At 35.8% G+C, this 21,854-nt stretch overlaps 1 protein-coding gene across 4 annotated transcripts; it reads right to left on the reverse strand.

Annotated features, from left to right (window-relative positions):
* Positions 1-167: 167 nt before the first annotated feature.
* vps4b (vacuolar protein sorting 4 homolog B) lies at positions 168-20,895 on the reverse strand. Of its 4 annotated transcripts, none has more exons than XM_084120533.1 (14): positions 20,768-20,895; positions 20,012-20,123; positions 19,834-19,934; positions 18,974-19,033; positions 13,761-13,872; positions 13,383-13,530; positions 6,412-6,473; positions 6,082-6,201; positions 5,349-5,505; positions 4,663-4,811; positions 4,181-4,262; positions 2,746-2,965; positions 2,462-2,602; positions 168-1,456 (listed from the first exon to the last, which is right to left on the reverse strand). In XM_084120533.1, exons 1-14 carry the CDS (start codon positions 20,786-20,788, stop codon positions 1,355-1,357), a joined length of 1,587 nt encoding a protein of 528 aa, XP_083976659.1. In that variant the 5' UTR covers positions 20,789-20,895; the 3' UTR covers positions 168-1,354. The 4 variants fall into 4 exon arrangements, with proteins under 4 accessions (XP_083976659.1, XP_083976662.1, XP_083976660.1 ...); XM_084120536.1 differs by lacking the exon at positions 20,768-20,895 and adding an exon at positions 20,260-20,377; XM_084120534.1 differs by lacking the exon at positions 18,974-19,033.
* Between the last annotated feature and the right edge of the window lie 959 nt (positions 20,896-21,854).

Raw genomic sequence — 21,854 nt, forward strand, 5'->3', positions numbered from 1 at the left:
CGTTTCGCTAAGCTACTGAATTTGACCGCCTCAGAGATTCAAATAATCCCCGTTAATAAGCCCTCTCTCCTAAAACAAGCCCCTAAAGACATATCATTCAAAAAACCTGCTGTCAAAAAAAGACACTGCCATCATGATTGACTGTTATTTCAATGACAAGAGACAAGTTATTTCCATGTCAACCTTTATTTACATGTGAATAATAAAATGAACAAGATAAACCCCTTAGTTTTAACTGTCTAACAGGCCTTATCCTTAAAACAAACCAAACATTTCTATACTAGTTATTCTAATACAACGTCTTATAGGTTTTTTTAAATGGCAAACCAAACACCCTATAAATGCATAGGAGCTGTATACAGATTGATATATAATTGTAAAGGTTTAAATGAAATGTGCAAATATCGAATCATTCCCAAACGTTCTGCCTATAAAAACAGGTATATATCCATCAATAAGCATCAGTATGTGTGGATCTGTGTATGTAGATTGAGAGAGACAGACAGAGAGACAAGAGGAAAATGCAAAAAAGGCACATTGTGTGCTGAGCCTCAGCAAGTGAATTTACAAACGTCCAACACTGGCCCCTGAACATATAATGTAACTCATAACTCAGTGAAGAAATATCACGTTTTACAGTAATATACTGAAAGTAACGCTGTACATGGAGACAAAAACATATGTAGTACATGTAAAGAGTGTCTGAATTGTTAAATGGGGATCTCAAAAGTGTTACATCAAATGGCAATGCAGATTCAAAGTGTGACTTTCTCAAACGAGAGGGAAAAAAAGACAACTCTCTTTACCAACACCCATAAAATGTCTTTGCAGCAACAAAGAGCCACTTTAAATGGTTCTTCTACAAAGCACAGCCAGCAAAAACATTTTAAGATGGGGCTGAAAAGTCTTCATGCACCATGGAGCTTCATTATTGTCCATTCAGACTTATGCAACTGTAAACAAGAGTTACATTAGTATTTCTTCAAACGATTAGTCACTGCGTGAAGTAACAACTCATTACATTTGCTAATTGTTTTACAGGACATCTGTTGTAGGCTCTTCTGACTGTTAATCATAGACAGACAGTAAGCACAAATTATTATGATTGAGGCCGCTGATTAAATGATGAAAGATGCATGATGGTCACAAGGTACTGATGGCAGCCTTGCAGGCAGAGCAGCTATTAAAAACAACTGAGAACAACTTTCAAATCACATCTAGCATTTAGCCTGAGCTGAGGGGGGGCCGTCGGTCAGAGGAAGAGCATGGGTACGAAAGGAAGAGAGGGCGAGGGCAAGTGAGAAGACGTTACGATCACAATCTGTTTGCTTTGGTTTCGGGAGACCGGCTCTGTTCAGCCCTCCTGTCCAAAGTCCTCTGTGAACTTTTTCAGCTTCTCCAGATCCTGCTCGTTGACGGTGGGCTTCGTGTTGGTGAGGGACCTCAGCATGTCCGACTGTGGGTACGGGCAGAGTAGAATGATGATTTGATTAAAGTACCATAACATTCTTGCAAATCTAGCAAGTTAGTTTTTTAATCAAATTAAATAAACAAAACATTCATTGTTTCATTAACTTCTCTTATTTTTTTACTCTACCTTTTTTTAATAAATACTAATATTATTACTATTTCTATTGAAACACTAATATTTTTATATAAATACTTTTATTCAGTTTGGTCCAACCATTAAAAGATGCTGCAAAATAGCCAATATACACACATATAAACACTACCGTTTGGTAGTGTATACTGTATATTTGTTATATATTTTGTTTGTAAAGTTTGGGCTCAGTTAGAATTTTTTTATGTTTTTGAATGAAGTCTATTTATTTGATCAAAAATACAGTAAAAACAGTAATATTTATTAATAATAATATAATATGTAAGGGATAATGTACATCAAGTCATCCTTACTGGATGTATATTGTACATCATCCCTAACGTATTATATTATTATTATTATTCATTAAATTAAATATTTAAAATAACTGTTGTCTATTTTCATGTTTTTTTCCTGTGATGCAAAGCTGAATTTTCAGCATCATTACTCCAGTCTTCAGTGTCACATGATCCTTCAGAAATCATTCTAATATGCTGATTTGCTGCTCAAGAAACATTTATTATTTTCAATGTTGAAAACAGTTGTGCTGCTTAATATTTTTGTGGAAACAGTGATACATTTTTTTTTCAGGATTCTTTTATGAATAGAAAGTTCAAGAACAGAATTTATTTGAAATAGAAATATTTTGTAACATTATAAATGCCTTTACTGTCATTTTAAAGATGATCAATTTGATCAATTTAATGCATGCTTCTTTTGTACAGTATGCAAAATAAATAGCTTGACACAGGAACTTTGCAGCACAGCATAACTTCTTTCTTATAACCAATAATCACAATTAGTGTGTACTGATGGTGTAAGAAAAAAAAAAAAAAAAGAGAGAACTAAAAACATGCTCACCATGGAAACAATTGGCTCCAAAAGTTTCTCTCCAGGAACGTCCATCCAAGTCATTTCTATAGCCTGCGGATCACCTGGGGAGCAAGGGGTTAGCAGGTCATCCACTAAGACATTTGGATCATCTCTTGATGGTCCTCGTACCTAATGAAAGAAAAAATGGTTTCAGTTAGAAAGGGAGGGTAATTCATTTTCAATTAATTAATATGACACATATTTCACAAGTTTTCATTTGCTCCATTTCCGTTTCTTAAAGCGTTAATGCAATGGTGTCTGGCGGGACTCACCCGTTTAAAGTGAGTGGCAGACTGAACCTTCCTGACGGGCTGCATGAGAGCGTCTCTGACGATGACGCTGATGTCAGCACCAGAGTATCCGTCCGTCTTCTTGCCCAGAGTCATGAAGTCTGATTCGGTGAGAACGTTAGGTGTGCTGCCCAGATTTAGCTTGAACATGAACCCGCGAGCGTGCTCTTCAGGCAGAGGGATGTAGATACGTTTCTCAAATCTAAACACAACAACAACACAGAACATGAACAATGAACACAAACACTTGCAGTTAAAAGTGGTAGATGGACATGTATTACTGTTACTATTTTTCACATATTAAAACAATCGTCAAACAAATGAGTTACACTTTATTTGAAGGTGCCCTTGTTACAGTGTAAATATGCATTTCAGTACTCATTAATATTAATTAACATGTACTTACTATAGGGTTTGGTTTAGGGTTAGCTGTATGTAATTATGCATAACTTACTGTTATAATTACTACCATAATAATAATATAGGTAACAAGGGCACTGTAAAATAAAGTGTTACCAACAAATCAAATATATGAAATAGCACAAATGTAGGTTTAGGAAATCATAACTTATACGTCACCACCTACGTCTAGGTTTTTTATACATAGTATTACACTACAGTTCAAAAGTTTGAGGTCGGACAGTTCTTTTTGAAGATCTCGCTTATGCTCATCAAGGCTGAATCTATTAAGATTGAAAATACAGTAAAAACCATAGAACTGAGAAATATTCTACAATTTAAAATAAACTCTTTTCTATTTTACTTTATTTTAAAATGTAATTTATTGCTGTGATGGCAAAGCTGAATTTTCAGCATCATTGCTCTAGTCTTCAGTGTCACATGATCCTTCAGAAATCATTCTAATATGATGATTTAGTGCTTAAGAAACATTTCTTATTATTATCAATGTTGAAAACAGTTGTTCTGCTTAATATTTCTGTGGAAACCGTGAAACCTTTTTCTTTGATGAATAAAAAGCATTCATTTGAAATAGAATTATTTAGAAACATTTCTTTATTGTCACTTTTGATCAATTTAATGCATCCTTGCTTAATATTAATTGAATTAAGTATTAATTTCTTTCAAAAAAACAAAATCTCACTGACCCCAACCCATACATAATTTCAAACATCCAGGATTTCAAAATTGTCCACATAAATAAAATACTGAGACCTGTACATCTTTCATAATAACATTCCACATGATTCATGGTTTCTGGCTCAGTATGAGCTACAAGAGTTGAAAAACCTGTTCCTTGGTAATGTGACTCAAGTGATGTCATTAAAACATGATGCGTCACACTGGCACAGTGTTTAATGAGATAATCTTTAACTGATAGACTCAATCACGCCTCTCTGACTGATCTCTTTCAGTTTTCATCATGGTAATTCAGTCATTCATGGAAACAAATTATTACCGTCTTCTGATGGCAGAATCCAACGTCCATGGGATATTTGTGGCTCCCAGTACCAGGATCCCTTCATTGTCAGTACCAACACCTATAAAAACATGGATTTGCATTAAAAAAAAAGTATTACTTTTATCTTAAATATGACAAAGGGGCAAATAAAATGTTAAGAAAATAATCTCACTATGCAAAAATGATATGAATATAATTTCTTAATATTCATTTCTATAAGAAATATAATATATTATATTTGTTTTATTAATACATTCAAATCCAATTATATCTGAAAAGCACACATCCTAGAGATAAAAATGAAAGTGATTTTGATAACATGATTTTACATCACTGCTGATTCAGAATGTGTTTCTGACAAACAAGCCATTTACTCGTTCATTTCGTTTCTTTGTGATGTGTTTTATTAGGATTGGAGGTAAACTCTTCAGAAGCAGGATTTGACATCCATGTAACAAACGGTCATAACATATTCTCACCTTGCATCTGAACCAGAAACTCTGTTTTGATTCTGCGAGCTGCTTCACTTTCATTCTCGCTCCTGGAGCCGCAGAGTGAATCGATCTCATCTATGAAGATAATAGAGGGCTTGTGCTCTCGGGCCAACGTGAACAAGTTCTTCACCAGCCTGCGGGGGTAAAAGGACACGTTTAGACATCACGTGACATCATTTTAACCATTTAATCAGGTGACAAACAACTTCAACAATCAGAAATGTAGATATTTCCAGTATTCTGTATCATTTCCTAAAATTATACAGAATGCACAGCCATGAGAACTAATTATAAAGCCATAAAGAATTAAATGTTTTAAGCATTTTGGCTTTCGTTTACAGGTCAGCTGGTGAGTCAAGGTTGCTCGATACCAAATTCTGTTCAAAGATCCTCATAAAAGCTGTACAAAACATGTCCAAAACCCCACAGATGCAGATGCACCTTCCATACAGTTTCTGCAGTGTTGCACATCACATGGCACTTCATTTTCTATCCATTATTTTGTATGGCATATGTTAATAGCTACTTTAAAATGATGAAAATGAATTTGACTAATTATTTGACGCTGATTATTACAAAAAATATATTAAACATATTTCAGATGTTCACTTTCTAGCAAACACCGAGACTCTTAGGTAAAGGTAACCATCACCATTCCTCACAAGACTCACTTTTCACTCTCTCCCAGCCATTTGGATACCAGGTCTGAGGAGGAAATGGAGAAGAAGGTGGAATTGTTGGCTTCTGTCGCTACGGCTTTGGCCAGGTAAGATTTGCCTGTTCCTGGAGGCCCGAACAGAAGGATGCCCCTCCATGGAGTTCTTTTACCTGAGACAGAAACAATTTGGATCATTATCTGTCAACGTCACTCATGAAGTATTGGTACAGTTGCAGTTTTGGATACACCCACAGCTATCAATTATCCCTTTACACAAAGTTCAAACTACTTTTTAATTACGAATTAAAACACCAGGTGTAATCAGGAATGTGTCTCCCTCGTATACTTGTGATCCGATCGACCAAAACAGATCTTAACACCAGGTGAAAACAGGACCAAATTGGCACTGATGACCATTAAATACTTAAAACTTTAAGGCCTGGTTTCACAGACAGGGCTTAGATTAAGCCAGGATTAGGCCTTAGTTCAATTAGGACATTTAAGTAGCTTTTATAAACGGGCCTTAGAAAAAAAACATTACTGATGTGCATCTTGAGACAAAACAACGGCACTGACATAATTTAAGATACATCAGTGCAAGTTGATTTCAGTTAAAACAGCTCAAACTTGCATTTTAGTCTGAGACTAGCTTAAACCTTGTCTGTGAAACTGGGCATAAGAGTGTTACATGAAAGCATTAACCCATTAATTGATATTCTTAATCCAGGCAGGAAAAAGCCACTTGCCTGTGAAGAGATGCGGGAATTTGATTGGCAGAATGACGGCTTCTTTCAAAGCCTCTTTGGCGCCCTCCAACCCGGCGACATCATTCCATTTAATGTTCGGCTTCTCCATGACAATGGCTCCTGTGACAGAAGAACCGGTCTTTGAATCAGTCAATAAGATTTAACAGAGATTTCTTGGAATTTAAAACGAAGAAACATCAAACGTATTAACAAAAAAGTACTGTTTTTGCTTAGTTTTTACTTAAGAATAAAAGTACTAAAAAGTGAGAAACAAAATTCGTAGTATTTTGTAGTATTTAGAAGAAAGCGTCTGAATGGGGAATAACTAACCTGAGAGTTGATTCTGAAATTTCTTTTTCTCTGGGTCATCTCCTTCTCCATCGCTCTCATTCCTAGGGTTAAAAACACAATGTGAAATGCGCGCAAAAAGCCGCTTTACAGACAGTATGGGTATGAGATCTCTCTTTTCTTATCACACTTAAACTGACAAAAAACACATAAAAATTGTTTACGAGTACTCTCGCAAACGCAGTCTTAAATTAACGTAAAGAGTTTTGAGAAAATGGGATGTGCGTCAGATCCGCGTCATGTGCATCAGGTGTGCTTAAAGTGACAGCAGCCTAATAAACCTGCTTCTGTTTGTCTCAATGTTAATCAAAAAACAAAAGAAAAAAAGAAAAAAACTCATTGCTCTTCACTTTAATTAGAATAATCAATATTTAATTCATACAGTGAAGACTATGCAATGTTATTTAACATTTCATTACGTTATTACATTTTTGCAGTTCTGTATTTCTAACCTGAACCCTACCTAAAAGTTTATTTCATTACTGTTCATTATCTTTGTCCTATTCTATTTATTTGTCCTATTACTGGTAGTTTATTTATTCTTATACTACAGGGCCGTTGAATGCTTGAATCTGATTGGTTGACGAACGTTCTAAGGTGTGCATTATTTTCAGGGAAACGCACGGCTAAAGTAGTTCCAGGCAGGTCTTGACCGCATTACAGTTCCATATCACTTCGCGTAGTCAACTGTAATAACGGAAAATAGGATACAATTCATAACAAGAAAAAGCATTTAGCCCCATGCGCTTGATCTGCAATTTTCAATGTCTAGCTTCACAATCAATAGAAACATGCAGTTTAATTTGAATAAATAAAGTATATAGTCCTATCTATAATCAATAGAAAATTAAACTGAATATAGGCTAAATAAATGGATAGTCCTGCAGCACGGATTTTTATTGCAGATAATATAACAAATAAATAATTATTGATAGGCCTACTTGTTAAAAGGGCTTTGTGTTTCATTTATTTGGCTAGTCTACTGTCATCTGTCAATAATAAAAAAATAAAAAAAATGAACGAATTAATTAAAACGAATTGAATTAATAAATAAATAATAATATTGACGCACATGCTTTTCTGTCTCATTATTGCAACATCTCTCTCTAATAACTGCATTAATAACTGGGGACACACTTTAAGGCCGGTTATGAATGTAATTTGATACGTATGACTGATCATGCCCAAACGCGTGTTCAGCGCGTTCAGTCTGTGTTCAGAGTCGGTGTTTAAAATCTGCTGCAGTCGATGAAAACAGTCAGAGAATGTGTCAGCTAGTCGTGTGTCCCCAGCATTAGTCTGCTATCAGTGGCTCAAACCTCCGTTACTAACTCTAAAATGACGTTTTGGAATTAGCAACGGAGGCATGGGATTAGATGCGTAAGAAATTAGTCCTACATACAAGAGCGTTTTAATGACAAAAACTTTACAAACGTCTTGAAATACATAATCTGAACAATGTTTCAAGGTGTGGTAACTGTAGTATAAGCGGAATAATTGACTTCAGGCCGTTGAATTATTATAAAAATAATGCACACCCGAGGTATAACGGCCACTCCGCTTCGCGTCGTGACCGCATTACCACCTCGGGTGTGCATTATTTTTCTAATAATTCAACGGCCTGTCGTCAATTATTCCTTACTTATTGTATTACTGATTGTTTACTTGTCTTTTAAAATGTTTGAACTTTATATTAGTTAGTCAAATAGTTTATGTTGTGGTATAAAATTGGAAGCGAGAATAGTGTCATTACAATGTTATTTATTAAAATACAAGACAACTTCCATTTAATAGAGACATCAATAGCTGTATTGCTGTCTGTAATATTAGCCTTCATTCATAGTACCAGGGATTAAAGTGAAAAAAATTCTTCTGACTGAAATTTTTTTTAGGGCAAGTCATATTCTTTTACCTTTTTAAATAGTCGAGACCAATAGCGTTTTAAGGGGAGACGTTTTAACCGCTTTAATATTGCCAGTAGGCGTATTTTAAAAGCTATTTTAATCTATGAAAACCAGGCAGGGAGCATACTAATATCCTCCTGGGACCCAAGAGTAGACTTTTGTCCACTGTAGTGGACATTATATTTTAGTGAATTTCTCTGACATCATACATGTCACATGACACAACCTGGGTGTCCTGTAAAGAGCACATTCAGCAGGGCTTTTCAGAGACACCAAATGTTTGGAGGTTTCACCATGAAAACAACTTTGCTTAGTCTTTAAAAATGTCTGACATTAATTTAGTGATCAAATGTAGCATTCTTATGGAAATATGATAATATATTGTAATTATAATTTAAACTGGACTACTTTTCAAATTGTATTTCATAAAACAACATCTCAGGAAAATGTTAAGGGGTTTCAAATAAAAAAAAATATTTTCTGTTACAGAACAGGGCATTGATTTCAAACGTGTCCACTGTAGAGGACATCAGGACTTAAATCATGTTTATCAGGCATATTGGGAGACACACAAGTGAATATGGAAATAAATTATACATCAATATTCCTATGAAATATTAGATATTATTATTAAAATGTTGCCAATTATTACTCCAATTATTACACTTCTTTTTTCATTAAATGTTACTCCAAGAACACATTAATGTGCAAATTAGATATAGTGTATATAGATACATTGCATTGAATGGGAATATTAATTTATGGCCATTTTACCCACATATTGCATAAAGTAAAATGGTGTATCAATTCATTCCATTATTTCTTTCATAACATAGTTGAGAATCATCTTTATACAAATTCTGGTTAAAAAAAAATGAAACCCCAAAATTTATTGGTGATTGAAAAAAAATCCTATTGTTTTTGCCTATACATATAATTTCATGTCATTTTATTTTTTAAACAACTTAGTCCTTGCGTCCACTACAGAGGACATAGCATAACGTATGAATAAAATATTATTATTAGCAGTCCCAAACTAGTTTTTGTTAATACAATGTTGGTATGAGCCACTACAGTCATTTAAAAATATAAAAAATAACACAAAGAAAAATAGTGGCATTTTGGGGTTAATATGGAAACGACAGTTACCATGGTGAATACACAATATTAACAATAACTGTAAATGAAACATGGAAACTGCTCCTGGTGAATAGAATGAGAATCATACCTGCATTACTTTTATTTCGTGTAATTTACAACGTAACGGCGTTGCATGCTCGTAGTTTCTTTTGCACTTGATCAGTGAGGCGATACAGCGCGTGCAATTGAGTGTGCGCTCCGAGCACAGGATAACGGCTGACAGGACAAGAAAGTCCGTTTTTCTGAGGTGAAAAACTTTATTTCAGCGTACACTTATGTCACTGCCTGCCTGGTAGTTCCAATTGTGCTGGGTTTTCTGAAGTAGTCATGATTCGCCTCTCATAACATAACATGCTCTAAACACGCACGCAGAGTGGAAAAGGAGGGGCGGGGGCGCGGGGAGCAAGGATCATGTCAGCCTGACATGCACTTTCCGTGAGCGGTAATTGAAAACCCATAGTGGACCATGAGCGAAGTGATTACACAGTGCTTAGAGTGGAGAGAGGAACGTGCTTTTGCTCCACTCCAGGCTTTGATCACATCCCACTCAGCAGGGTGAATACACCTCGTCTTTCCTTAATTTAAGACCTATTCAAACTAAAATTAAGATATTTATTACACTATTTGAGAAATGAAAGCCTATTTACGGCCTTAAAATTATGAAAAGTAAATTGAAGACTTTAAGGACAGACTGGAACCCTGTAATTGACGGAAATCCGTCATAGACTTGCTGCAATTAACGGAAATCCGTCGTAGCGACGGAGAACTTTAATCCCTGTAGTACTTAGTAAAAAGATGGCATTAAACAAAGAAATATAATATTTATATTAGTGCTGACAATCGATTAAAAAAATTAACTAATTAATCGCACATTTTTCAGTAATTAATCGTGATTAATCGCAACTAACATGTTAAAAACAAGTTTTTAATATATTTTTGTATTGACAATTTCACATTTAATCTCCAAAATAATGTAAAATAATGATGTAACAGGTGGTAAGAAATGTCCATAAATTAAATAAAGTTCTAACAATTCAGTCTTCACTGCATCATTTATAAATTAAATATAGATACATTTTTATTACAGCTACAAAAGTTCTTCAGTTGAAAGCAGTGAGGGATTTTCTATTTTTCTTTTGTTCTTTGATCAACATGATAGACAGCAGCAGTTTTATTAGACTGCTGTCGCTTTAAGACCTGCCGCACGACACGAATTTGACAACCATTTTCTCACAACTCTTTATGTTCATTTAAAACTTTAACTCATTTAAGGCGGGACACGGCAGGCAAAAACATTGTTTGTTTTTTTTACTGGTCAATTTTGAGCTTTTTGGATATTTGTCTTCAATAACATGTCTTCTTTCAGACTGTGGTGAAAAAAAGTCCGAAATACACATTTAGGTCTTTATTTTACTACACTTTGTCTGTTTGCGTCTGTAGATTTCGCGTAAATTCAACAAAAGTTGTCGTTGTAAATCCTCCCGCCGATCCGCGATCTCTGTCTGCTCTCTGTCATCACAGGCACAGCTGGAAAGCTCTCTCTTCACTGTACAATGCTGTCAGATCCAAATATGGTCATTTCCTTTTTATCAGCAACCAATCGCGAAAGTAAAAGGGCTGAATGCGCAATCTCATTGGCTGATGATAAATCTTTAAAGCCCGTTTTCTCAAACAGCGCTTTTCCACTACACAGTACCAGCTCGCCTCGACTCGACTCGGCTCTGTTTGGTTTTCCACTGTGTAAAAGTTGTACCTGTACCTGCTTCCAGGTACTTTTTTTCGTACCACCTCCGGCGAGGTTCTAAGCGGGCTGAGGCGATACTAAAATGTGACGTGAAAACACGACAGACTGCTGATTGGTCAGAGAGAATCGTCACTATTCACTGCGTCATCATTGCACGCGCCAAACGGAGTATCCTGAATAAAAAACAGCAAAAACAAAAATAAAAACATCCAAAAACAGCATACACTCGATTTCCTCCATTGTCCTGTGTGTGTGAATAGCGGGTGTGTCTCGCGTAAAAGATTAAGTCACGGCAGTTTCCTGCGGCGTCGCTATGACGACCAGGTACTATTGTGGAGGTACTATCTGCAATGGAAAACGGAGCGAAAAGCGAGCCGAGCCGAGTCGAGTTGAGGTGGTACTGGTAATGGAAAAGCGCCAAAAATGACTTTTCTCTCATACTCCAAGTCTGAAATCTCCACTTCAGTAGCACCTATATACACCAATCTTTCCAGTCTTGTACCTAGTTATATTATGAAGACATTTACAGAGGGATTTGTAAATATATTATTCCTAGCCTGATTTATATAACATTTTATTCCAAAAAACATGGTGAAAATAATTTTTTTAAGGCTATTGACAGTATATTATGATTTACAGGATAACAAAAGTAGATATCCATAAATCCCTCTGTAATTTTTTCCCCATCTAATATGTGAACACAATGAAAAAATAATTTTTAATCTGGCTTTATCCAATACTCAGATTTTGTTTTTTTAAATGTATACAAATTAGCGCATATTTAATTAGATATTGCCTAATTTGCATATTTAAACATTAAATTACAGAAAACTTGTAATACATTTTTTTCTCGTCTTAATGTAGGTAATCAACTGGGAAAGTTTCATGGTGATATCTGCTAGTTAAAATTTTTACCCTATTCACCTGTAGTGTCTCGCCTTACAAGGATACTTGACAAAACAGGCATAATTTGGTGTCTTTTTGTCCATTCAAGCGTGAAAGAGAACAGTCTCAAGCGGCTTCCTGTGTGTGTGTGTGTGTGTGAGAGAGAGAGAGAGAGAGAGAGAGAGAGAGAGAGAGTGTGTGTCACACAGACGGGAGATTCACAGACAGTAACGCACTGCGTTCTCTATAGTGTCTTGTCGTGCTTGAATGGTTTAAAAGCATTTGTATGAATAAGACTGTAAACATTATGTAACACTAGCTAAAGGATGACGGGAAAAAATGGATGCTGCATTAATTGCATGTAATATATTAACACGTTAAACTGAAAAAAATAAATGCAAGCGTTAACACATTAATTTTGACAACCCTAATAAATATTTTTTTTTTAAAAAGAATAAAATATTTAAAATATATACCCTATTTATGTTGTTTCAACATTAAATTGGAGATTCAATGTGAAATGATGTATCACAAAAAAAAATATATATTACAAACTTTAAAATTAGGTGTGATTAATCAGAGAAAAATGTGCAACAAAACAGTCTCAGTAGCTAACATACCTTTGTATTGACATGTGAACACACTAGCAGTTAGGGATATGCAAAACTACTATTTTAAATAAACATGGGTTATCTGAATGGCCAATCGATTATTCAGCCTTAAGGAACCACTTAACAATAGACCGTTCGCAAAGACCCGCCCCCTTTAGTTACTGTTGCTTTGACTGACAAGCCACGCCGCTCTCACGCCACACCATGTTCACACTCTTTAATGTGCCTGACAGATCGCTGTAGAGCCTCAGTTAAAGCTGCTCGTGAACATTCTAGTTAATTTACAGCATCAAATAAACATGAATGAACATAAGAAGGAATGTTTCAACTGTGGAAAGACGTCAGTACACACCATTTTTCAAGTTCAAATCCTCCAACGTTAATCTACTAACTCTCCTGACTGCTTTGTCTGACAAAAATGGCAGATTCGCCGGATGGCGGATTATGATTGATCAGATCGCCTGTCAATCAAACTCCCTGCGAAGGGTCAATTGGGGTCTATCAGAGCCAGATTAGATGCTTTTTTAAGTAGGGCATTCAGACTGGACATGTTATTGTGCTCAGAAACAATTGGCTAATATTTGCTATTTTGATATTTAGCCGATTCACAGAAATCGAGCACACATTTCGAATGTATGCATGTTTTTGTATTTATTCAGTCACACCCACCCTTTGTCACTGGACTGGGACTCCTTCACTGGTTTCGCAGGGGCTTTCTCTTTCTTCTTCAAGTACTCTTTCAGCTTTTCAGCCCGGTCTAAATATTCGGCACATTTGGCCCGGATACTTTGTTTGGCCTTATCACCCTGTGCTTCATCTTTGTAAAAAAATAACATAAAAAAAAAAGAGTTAAAGATATAAAAAGCCTTCCCTGTTGTGATGTATTCTGCTTAACATACTGATAAATTAGAATGTGTAACTATAAAGTAACAATCAAACTATTACAGTCTGGACACACACAAATAATATGACAGGAATAATATAGTTTTTAAAAAGCTAAAATCATTCTTCTTGATGGATGATATTTAATTTCTGCTGCATACTTACATTTGACAACATGTAGGAAATATTGAACTGCATGCTGATATAAACGCAGGGCCTCTTCATAGTTTTCGGCCTTATCCTCCTGAGATGCCTTACTGGCCAGATCTATAGCTTTCTGTGTGGGAAATATCATAGCATTGTTTCAGAATGGGATTGAGGGGAAAAATGCAATGTGGCTGTTAATTAATTAACGCAGTTTTATTGTCTTAACATTGAATGTATGGAGGATTTCAATTATGGTAACATGAAAGCACATAAATTAAGACACTTCAGCAAACCCTCATTCTCAAACCAACGAAAGTGATGGATGTGACATCAGACCTCCAAGAAAAACTATAATGCTTAGGAATACACCAGAACTGTGAGTCTAAAATTAATAGGCGTATTCATAAACACAAAACTAAATATAGATCTAAACTTCACAATAGACAATGGTCAAACCCAACCGTATCGTTAGCTCATATGATCTTAACCTGACTTAACGTTCAAAATGGCATTTATAATCTCACGTACAATCAATTAGGCCTGATTACGAACATAACAGGTTTGTAACTTCTTTAACAAGTTAAAGAAAACATGATGGGTGCTAGTAAGAGATGAGCGATCATTTCGCCATGTTTACTACAAAATCATTGCTTTCAAATGTATGAATTTACAAATCGTTCAAGACTTAGTATTTATCTCAATTAAATCTGTAAGCTAACATTATTGCTGTCAGTTGAAAAACTATGAGCTAATTTGTTTGCTAACTTACCTGCAAGTTGTTGTTGGCAGCCATAGGGGCTGAAAAAATCAAGAACGTACGACGTGTTTCGGAAATATAAAGACAGCGTTATATTAACTGTCACAAACACGATTTAACAAACAAACAACAAGGATGGCAGATTTAGGATTTTTCAGTGCTTAGTTTTGAGATCGTTGAATAACAGAGAAAAAACAACTTCCGCATTAAAATGTCGAATGTCACTTCCGCCTCCTCGCTCACGTGTTCCAAAAATGTCATGCGTCATACGTGAAAGACAAGCCTCTTTGGCGCGCCCTGAAAAAACCATGGAAAAAACACCTCTGGTTTCAGGAACAAAAAATAGAGAGAGTTGTTCTTACGAAATAGAAGTTGTTGTCGTCATATTAATGATTATTGTAGGTAAAAACAAAAGGATTCTCTCAAGCTAATGCCACCAAACATATGAAAGTGTAACTGCCTGACCAGATGTATATCAGATTGTGTACAAATCATCTGCAACCATTTGATTGTAAGCTATTGAATTTACAATGTTACAATGATTACAGTTACTTGAAAACAATTCATTGGGGAGACTGAGACTAGCTGGGAATCTATAATCTACAGGCTATCTGAGCAACTATAAGGTTTATAGTCAAAGGTCCAAATGCTTGTTTTCTTTAGTGGTTTTGTGTTGATGTTGGTTTCAAGCACTTGATATTCTTCATATTTTTTTAAATATTTTTCTAATATCTATTGGGTAAATAAGTGAAGACAATAAAACCACACTGACAAATTTTTTATGTCAGATTTTCAAACATCAGGACAGAAGATGCTATTTTTAATTCAATTTAATAATGTAATGTTTGCCAAAAAATGTGTGTATATATATATATATATATATATATATATATATATATATATATATATGCATTACATTAATTTTAGTTAATTATGCCTTAGGCATTGTTTCCCTCAACTGATTGGACACAATTGGTCTCCAGACTATAACAGACTAATGACCAGTTCCCATGTGACAACTTACCCCTTATAGTGGTCAATGTAAACTATATTTCCCAGAGAAGTGTGATAACTAACTCCAGTCTCATCACTATTATTAAATTGGCTTCCGTATTAATACTAGAAATATGCACATGAATGATTTCCAGAAATGCCAGTGTGTTCCTACAGTGATATGGTCTGAAGTCATCAGCAAGATAACTGAGCTACAAACAAGTGTTGCTATTGTCAAACTGAAAGGTCACCTACAATCATGAGCCATAACATTGCTTACACATTGTCAGGTATTATATTGCAACATGACAGGCTAGTAATAATATAAATATATTACGCTTATTTCTTTTAGAATCATGTTGTGACATATAACAAAAAGGCACAACAGTTATAAAAAAAATAATAATAAAAAAATAAAAATAAAAAGTTATGGAACAGACAACAAATAGAATGTAGTATAACCAAACAGACAATGGATATATACAAAATGATATATGAAAATCAAAATGAAGTATAAAAAGTGTAAGTGGTCCACTACCTTTATAATAAACATAAAATCAAAGTAGACCCTTTATATTTTCTTAATATGCAATTTCTTAATAAAGTTCCTAGACTTATTGCACATGATTCATCAATGCACAAAAAAATAAATTAAAAAAAATGCTTGTCTACAAAACTTGACATCACCAAGCCACCAGTCCCCCTAAAAACAATCAACAAGTGCAATCGGATGTAAACAACATTTAATTTTCACTTTAAAAATAACTGTAGTGAGGTAATATTGGTAGCTGAGAAATATTAAATATCAGCAAATTTAGAGAATGGTCCATTGAGGTTTTTATGAACAGTTTAGCTTCATCGCTCTTGAAAGTTGAAGCATTGTTGTGTCTAACACAAAATCTCACGAGAAAGAAAAATAATCATGATGGCCCACCTCTAAATATGACCATCAGTGGGGCGTAAGCAGATCCTGCGAAAATACACAATTGAGAGTGTACGTATTCATATGAATTAAGGTGCAAAAAATAAATAATTGTCTTTTAAATAGGAATCAGTGCAATTTGCAATTTAGAGTGGAAGATTTACCCGCACAGATTTTGTTGGTCATGTGGATTCGCCATGTCGACCAACAGAAAGCTGCTCGGTTTGAAAGTTACATCTGTGTAAGCTGTGCTTCATACCAACTGAAAACGTAGCTAATATTCACACAAAATGTTGCTAATGTTACTGTACCTTTAGCCACCAAATACTCCAATACTCTCCAATACTCAGGGGCCAATACTCCTACATTGGCCCCTCCAGGTCCCTGAAAACCCACACATATCCCACAACCTGGAGCTATGGCTGAGTTTCAATATCTGTTATTATAATCTATTATTACTCCTGTCAGATCTGGTGACATATGGGTAATTAGGATAGCAAAGACTAAACTTTTTACTTGCAGAAGAACCACACCTAAAAAAAAGCCAACACCCTAAAAATAAACTAAAACAACAATACCCCACAGTGAAAAAGCATGCAATGAATCACTGTCTAATGGCGGAACAACCACCTCACTTGCCTTCCAGACACTAAATTTTTACATTAGACATTAAAGGTTGTATCAGCGATTTCAGGCCCAAAAAAGGCCCAAACATAAATGATCACATTCATCTAATCTTTCCTAACGATCCGCTAGCTGCCCGCCCCATAAGCAGGCCGTCAAAAAAACGCATCTCTGTAGGCAGCCTAGGCTCTGAGATCTGCACACAAAAACAATTGGTTTCACCAACCACTCAAAACCAAAATAAATAGTGTTCCAACCAATCACGCGAAGTCGGAGCTGAAGAAGAAGCCAGCGTCTATCAACGAACAAGAGAAATTGAACATGGCTGAGTCAATCCCCAAGAGGAGGAGGAGGATTAGGGCGAGGGAATACCATCATGTTTATTCCAAGACACTAATAGTCGGGAAGGCTTTTGAAAGGTGGAGAGAACTTAAAGAACTGAAAAATTTTAAATCGGATGCCGAGGTTGCACTGTTTCTTCTGGACAGGTGAGTAGCTGCTAGTGCTGACTTGTTTGAACTGTGTGTGAAAATATCCTTCTTGAAAAAATATGAGCGAAGCTCGACTAAACTTGGGTAGCTCTAGCTAACGTAGGCGACATTATGCTGAACAGAGTGAATATCAGATGTCTGTCGCTTTAAGACATGCGCGTGCATGATCGTTTTTTTCATGATGCACGAAACGGGAGGGAGGGGCGAGCTAACTTGGTTTGTTTGGGATCTCGCTTCAAACACAAACAGAAGTGACGTCACCCACAATCGCTGATACAACCTTTAAATTAAATGACCAGACCATTAGATCAAGAGGTCAAGGTTTTGCTGATTAGCATGTCGTCATCAGCTCTAACAGCTCATCTGCCATAACTACACCTTCTGACTGCAATAAGCATATTTTTTTTATTTACGAGCATTCAACATCATCTGTGTGTTCTGCCGAAATAAAATGTTTTACAAACGCACTACCACATTGCACTTACTCATAGTGTTTTAAGAGACTTGGCACATAATGCATTAAAGGGTTAGTTCACCCAAAAATGAAAATTCTGTCAGTAATTACTCACCCTCATGTTGTTCCAACCCCGTAAGACCTTCGTTCATCTTCGGAACATAAATTAAGATATTTTTGATGAAATCTGAGTGCTGGATCACTTCTCCATAGGCTGCTAGGTGACCGAAACTTGCTGGCCCAGAAAAGTTATTAAAGAGATCGTTAATATAGTCCAAGTGACTACAGTGGCTCAATCTTAAGTATATCAAGCGACGAGAATACTTTTTGTGCGCAAAAACAAACAAAAATAACGACTTTATTCCACTATTCATTTCCATCTCTCTGGGCCTCTAGTTGGTTCACGTAGTGTTTTTGCGCAGCGCGTCTGTGTTACACGTCACCACGTAGGCTCACTATTGGCCGACGCTGGTCATGTGTGTGATGCGTGGTGACGTGTAACACAGACGCGCAGCGCATAAACACTACGAGGCCCAGAGAGAAGGAAATGAATAGTGGAATAAAGTCGTTATTTTTGTTTGTTTTTGCGCACAAAAAGTATTCTCGTCGCTTGATATACTTAAGATTGAGCCACTGTAGTCACTTGGACTATATTAACGATCTCTTTAATAACTTTTCTGGGCCAGCAAGTTTCGGTCACCTAGCAGCCTATGGAGAAGTGATCCAGCTCTCAGATTTCATCAAAAATATCTTAATTTATGTTCCGAAGATGAACGAAGGTCTTACGCGGTTGGAACAACATGAGGGTGAGTAATTACTGACAGAATTTTCATTTTTGGGTGAACTAACCCTTTAAGGCCCCAAAAATATAGGCTACTTACAAGCAAAACCACAGGATGCCATGGCATACCTGGCAGAAGCACCTCTCTCTGCAACTGAATCTAAGACTAAGCAACAGACCACAGTCAGGATACAAAGTAAGACTCCTACCTGCTCATTACTACCGGAGACCCCCAGGGCTATGTCCTGAGTCCTCTGCTGTTTATCTTTCTGACACACAAACATCACACAAAAAAATCACATAATTATATTTGCAGACCATTTCAGTTCACAGAGAATATGGTGAGACCCCTCTCCAGCTGTCAGTAAAACAAAAAAATTAGAGACTGAAGAAAGGTCAAAGCAGTTCACAACCCCATCAAAGCAAAGTCAACTTCAAATACTTAAAAAATAATAATATAATCCATACAGTGATCTCTAATCCCACTACATTTTGGCTTCCAGGAACAGGAAATGACAGGAAATAATAAAAGGAAATGTTGCTAATTGGATTCAAACTCACACCACCCATATGTGAGCACAGCGTAATGTGTTGGAGCTCTTGCACTACCATTAGGCCATGTCTATAATGTTCCATTTGATTTTAAACTACTTTAGTGTGTCCAGTGATTTTGTAGACCACATATCGTTTTACCTTCAGCATTTTATTTACTTAGCTTAATTTTCCCACTGGATGTTTTTCAGTCCATGATACATAATGATGCTGCCACCATGCTTCAATGCACTGTTAGTGTTCTCGAAGTGGTTTAAATTGTTGGTCAAAATGTGTTTTGTATTATTTGACCAAAGTAATATTAGGGACCAAAGATGTGTTAGTGTCCAGTATTTGTTATTAAACTGCTGAAGACAGGCAGTTTATCGAGACTGTACATAACAAGGAAACAGCACACCTTTCTAAATGATCATGTCTTCCAGCATGATCTTTCCGAAGTTGCCACACAAAATAAAAGTTGGACTGCTTGGACATTTATATTCAATACACAAAGAGAATGTGATAATTTGATAGTAACCTCTTTGTTATCGAGATAGTTTTGGAGCTCTTCTGCTCTGTCGAGATACTGCTTACACTTGTCTCTGATCTTCTGATTCCCCTCCTTACCCTGTGGTTCACCTGTATGGAAAAAAAAGGGTTACATTTGCAAGAAAATGGCAAGACACCATTGTAAATTGTATATATTGTGCACTCACGTTTTACTATATGCAGAAAATATTTCACTGCATGTTGATAAGATTTAACAGCCTCCTCATAATTTCCATCCTGGTCCTCCTGTGAAGCTTTGCTGGCAATAGCTATAGCTTTCTGTAAAATGAAGCATTTGCATATATATCATATAATATGACTATTAATAAATGTGCCTGTGTAATGATTTATGAGATGAAAATAATGAACCACACGAATAGGCTATGTTAAATTCACCAGTGAATATGGCAACTACCTGCTCTTCATAAATGTTTCATTTCGGGGATGAGTGACGTCTTGAAAATACTTTTCAGATAATCGTCACACTTCAACAGCAAAATTGCTCCTGAACTGATAATATCCTCGATTATGTCAATAATATCCGGTGTTATATGGTCGCGGCTCAAAAACTAGAAGCTGCCTGCCTTTGCCAGCATTAAGGCATCCTATGAGCTTTCGAAACCACTAACGTTAACTTACTTGCTGTCTAAGCAGGCAGCTCACTAGGTATTGAAACATAGCCTAACCACTGTCATTACGATGAACTGCGTACTCAAAGACTTAAAAAAAAACTTAAATCACTCCAACTTCAACTTTATTCTTAAACAATGAACATGGTTGCGAGAGTGGTGAATGTGAAAGTGGTTTCTTTCTATACTTTTACGAAGAAAATTATTACGGCATTTAAACATTACAAACCATAACACTTGGTGAATTAACATTGCCATCACATTTACTGATGATTTCTGAATGAATATATTTACCTGTAAATTAGTAGGCTCCATGTCACGCTCATTTGTTGTGTGTGAAATCGGTCACTGCTAAGTTTCGGTAGTTGGTCGGCGTTGACTGTAGCGAGTTTGTTGACACCCACTCGACTCATAGATCAGGCATGATAATGATTGAGGGACAACACGAGAAACAGCGCCCTCTACATTGTCACACTCAGAAAGATATCATAGCCTATAGCTAAAAAACTGATTTGTTTGCTAGTTCATTCTAGAATGATTGTTGTTTGCTTAGTTTGTTTATCTGTTGATTAAGTAAAAAATGGTAAATCAGATACTCAAATAATAAACTAGATACTACAAAATATAATATATTTTTGTATTAAAATAAGCTGTATTATTTTTATTATTAGTTACCAAAAAAAAAAAAATTGTTGGTGGTGTTCTCATGAAAATAATTTCTGTCATGACAACTCTCTAAATGTTTGGTAGGCTAATGGTAATGGATATGACAATGTTGATATGTTTCTGCTGCTGCAGAACAACTTGCTACTGCCAATACACAACACACTGCTGTGAGCAAGTAAGACATGCTGCTGCAGTACAATATAGCATACATGAATTACACCATTGCAGATCTATACAGGTGGAGCTGGGGAAGGTGGAGGGTTTCTGAAAGCGCACCTGTGCCCTATAGAGATAGATGTGATTGCACACATATTGAGTTAAGGACATATTAGTCTGCGCCATCTAGATTTTCATGACAGAACTTGTTTGAAAACACAATCATAAAAATCCTAACCCTTAACACAGGCCTTTTTTATTAATATAATTTAATTTAAGTTTCATTTCTAATTTCTTTCTTTTGATTTTGGAGTGAAATAAGATTAATCCTATAATTTGTGCTGTTATTTTCATACCAGACAATTATCAATGTCTTTAGTGTTGATGTCACTTTTCCCCGTGCATTGTAAACAGTGTAATTATATTAATTTGTTGTTCAGGACGAGGTCATCAGAAATTTGTGAGCCAAATAATCTAAGGGTTGCTGACTGCTGCAGTTGTGAGCTGTCAGTGTCGTGTGCTGTGAGTTGCCTACGTGAAGTCAACAAAAAGTTATTTT

The sequence above is a fragment of the Abramis brama genome (assembly GCF_963993115.1).
Source record: "Abramis brama genome assembly, chromosome: 7".
NCBI lineage: Eukaryota > Metazoa > Chordata > Actinopteri > Cypriniformes > Leuciscidae > Abramis > Abramis brama.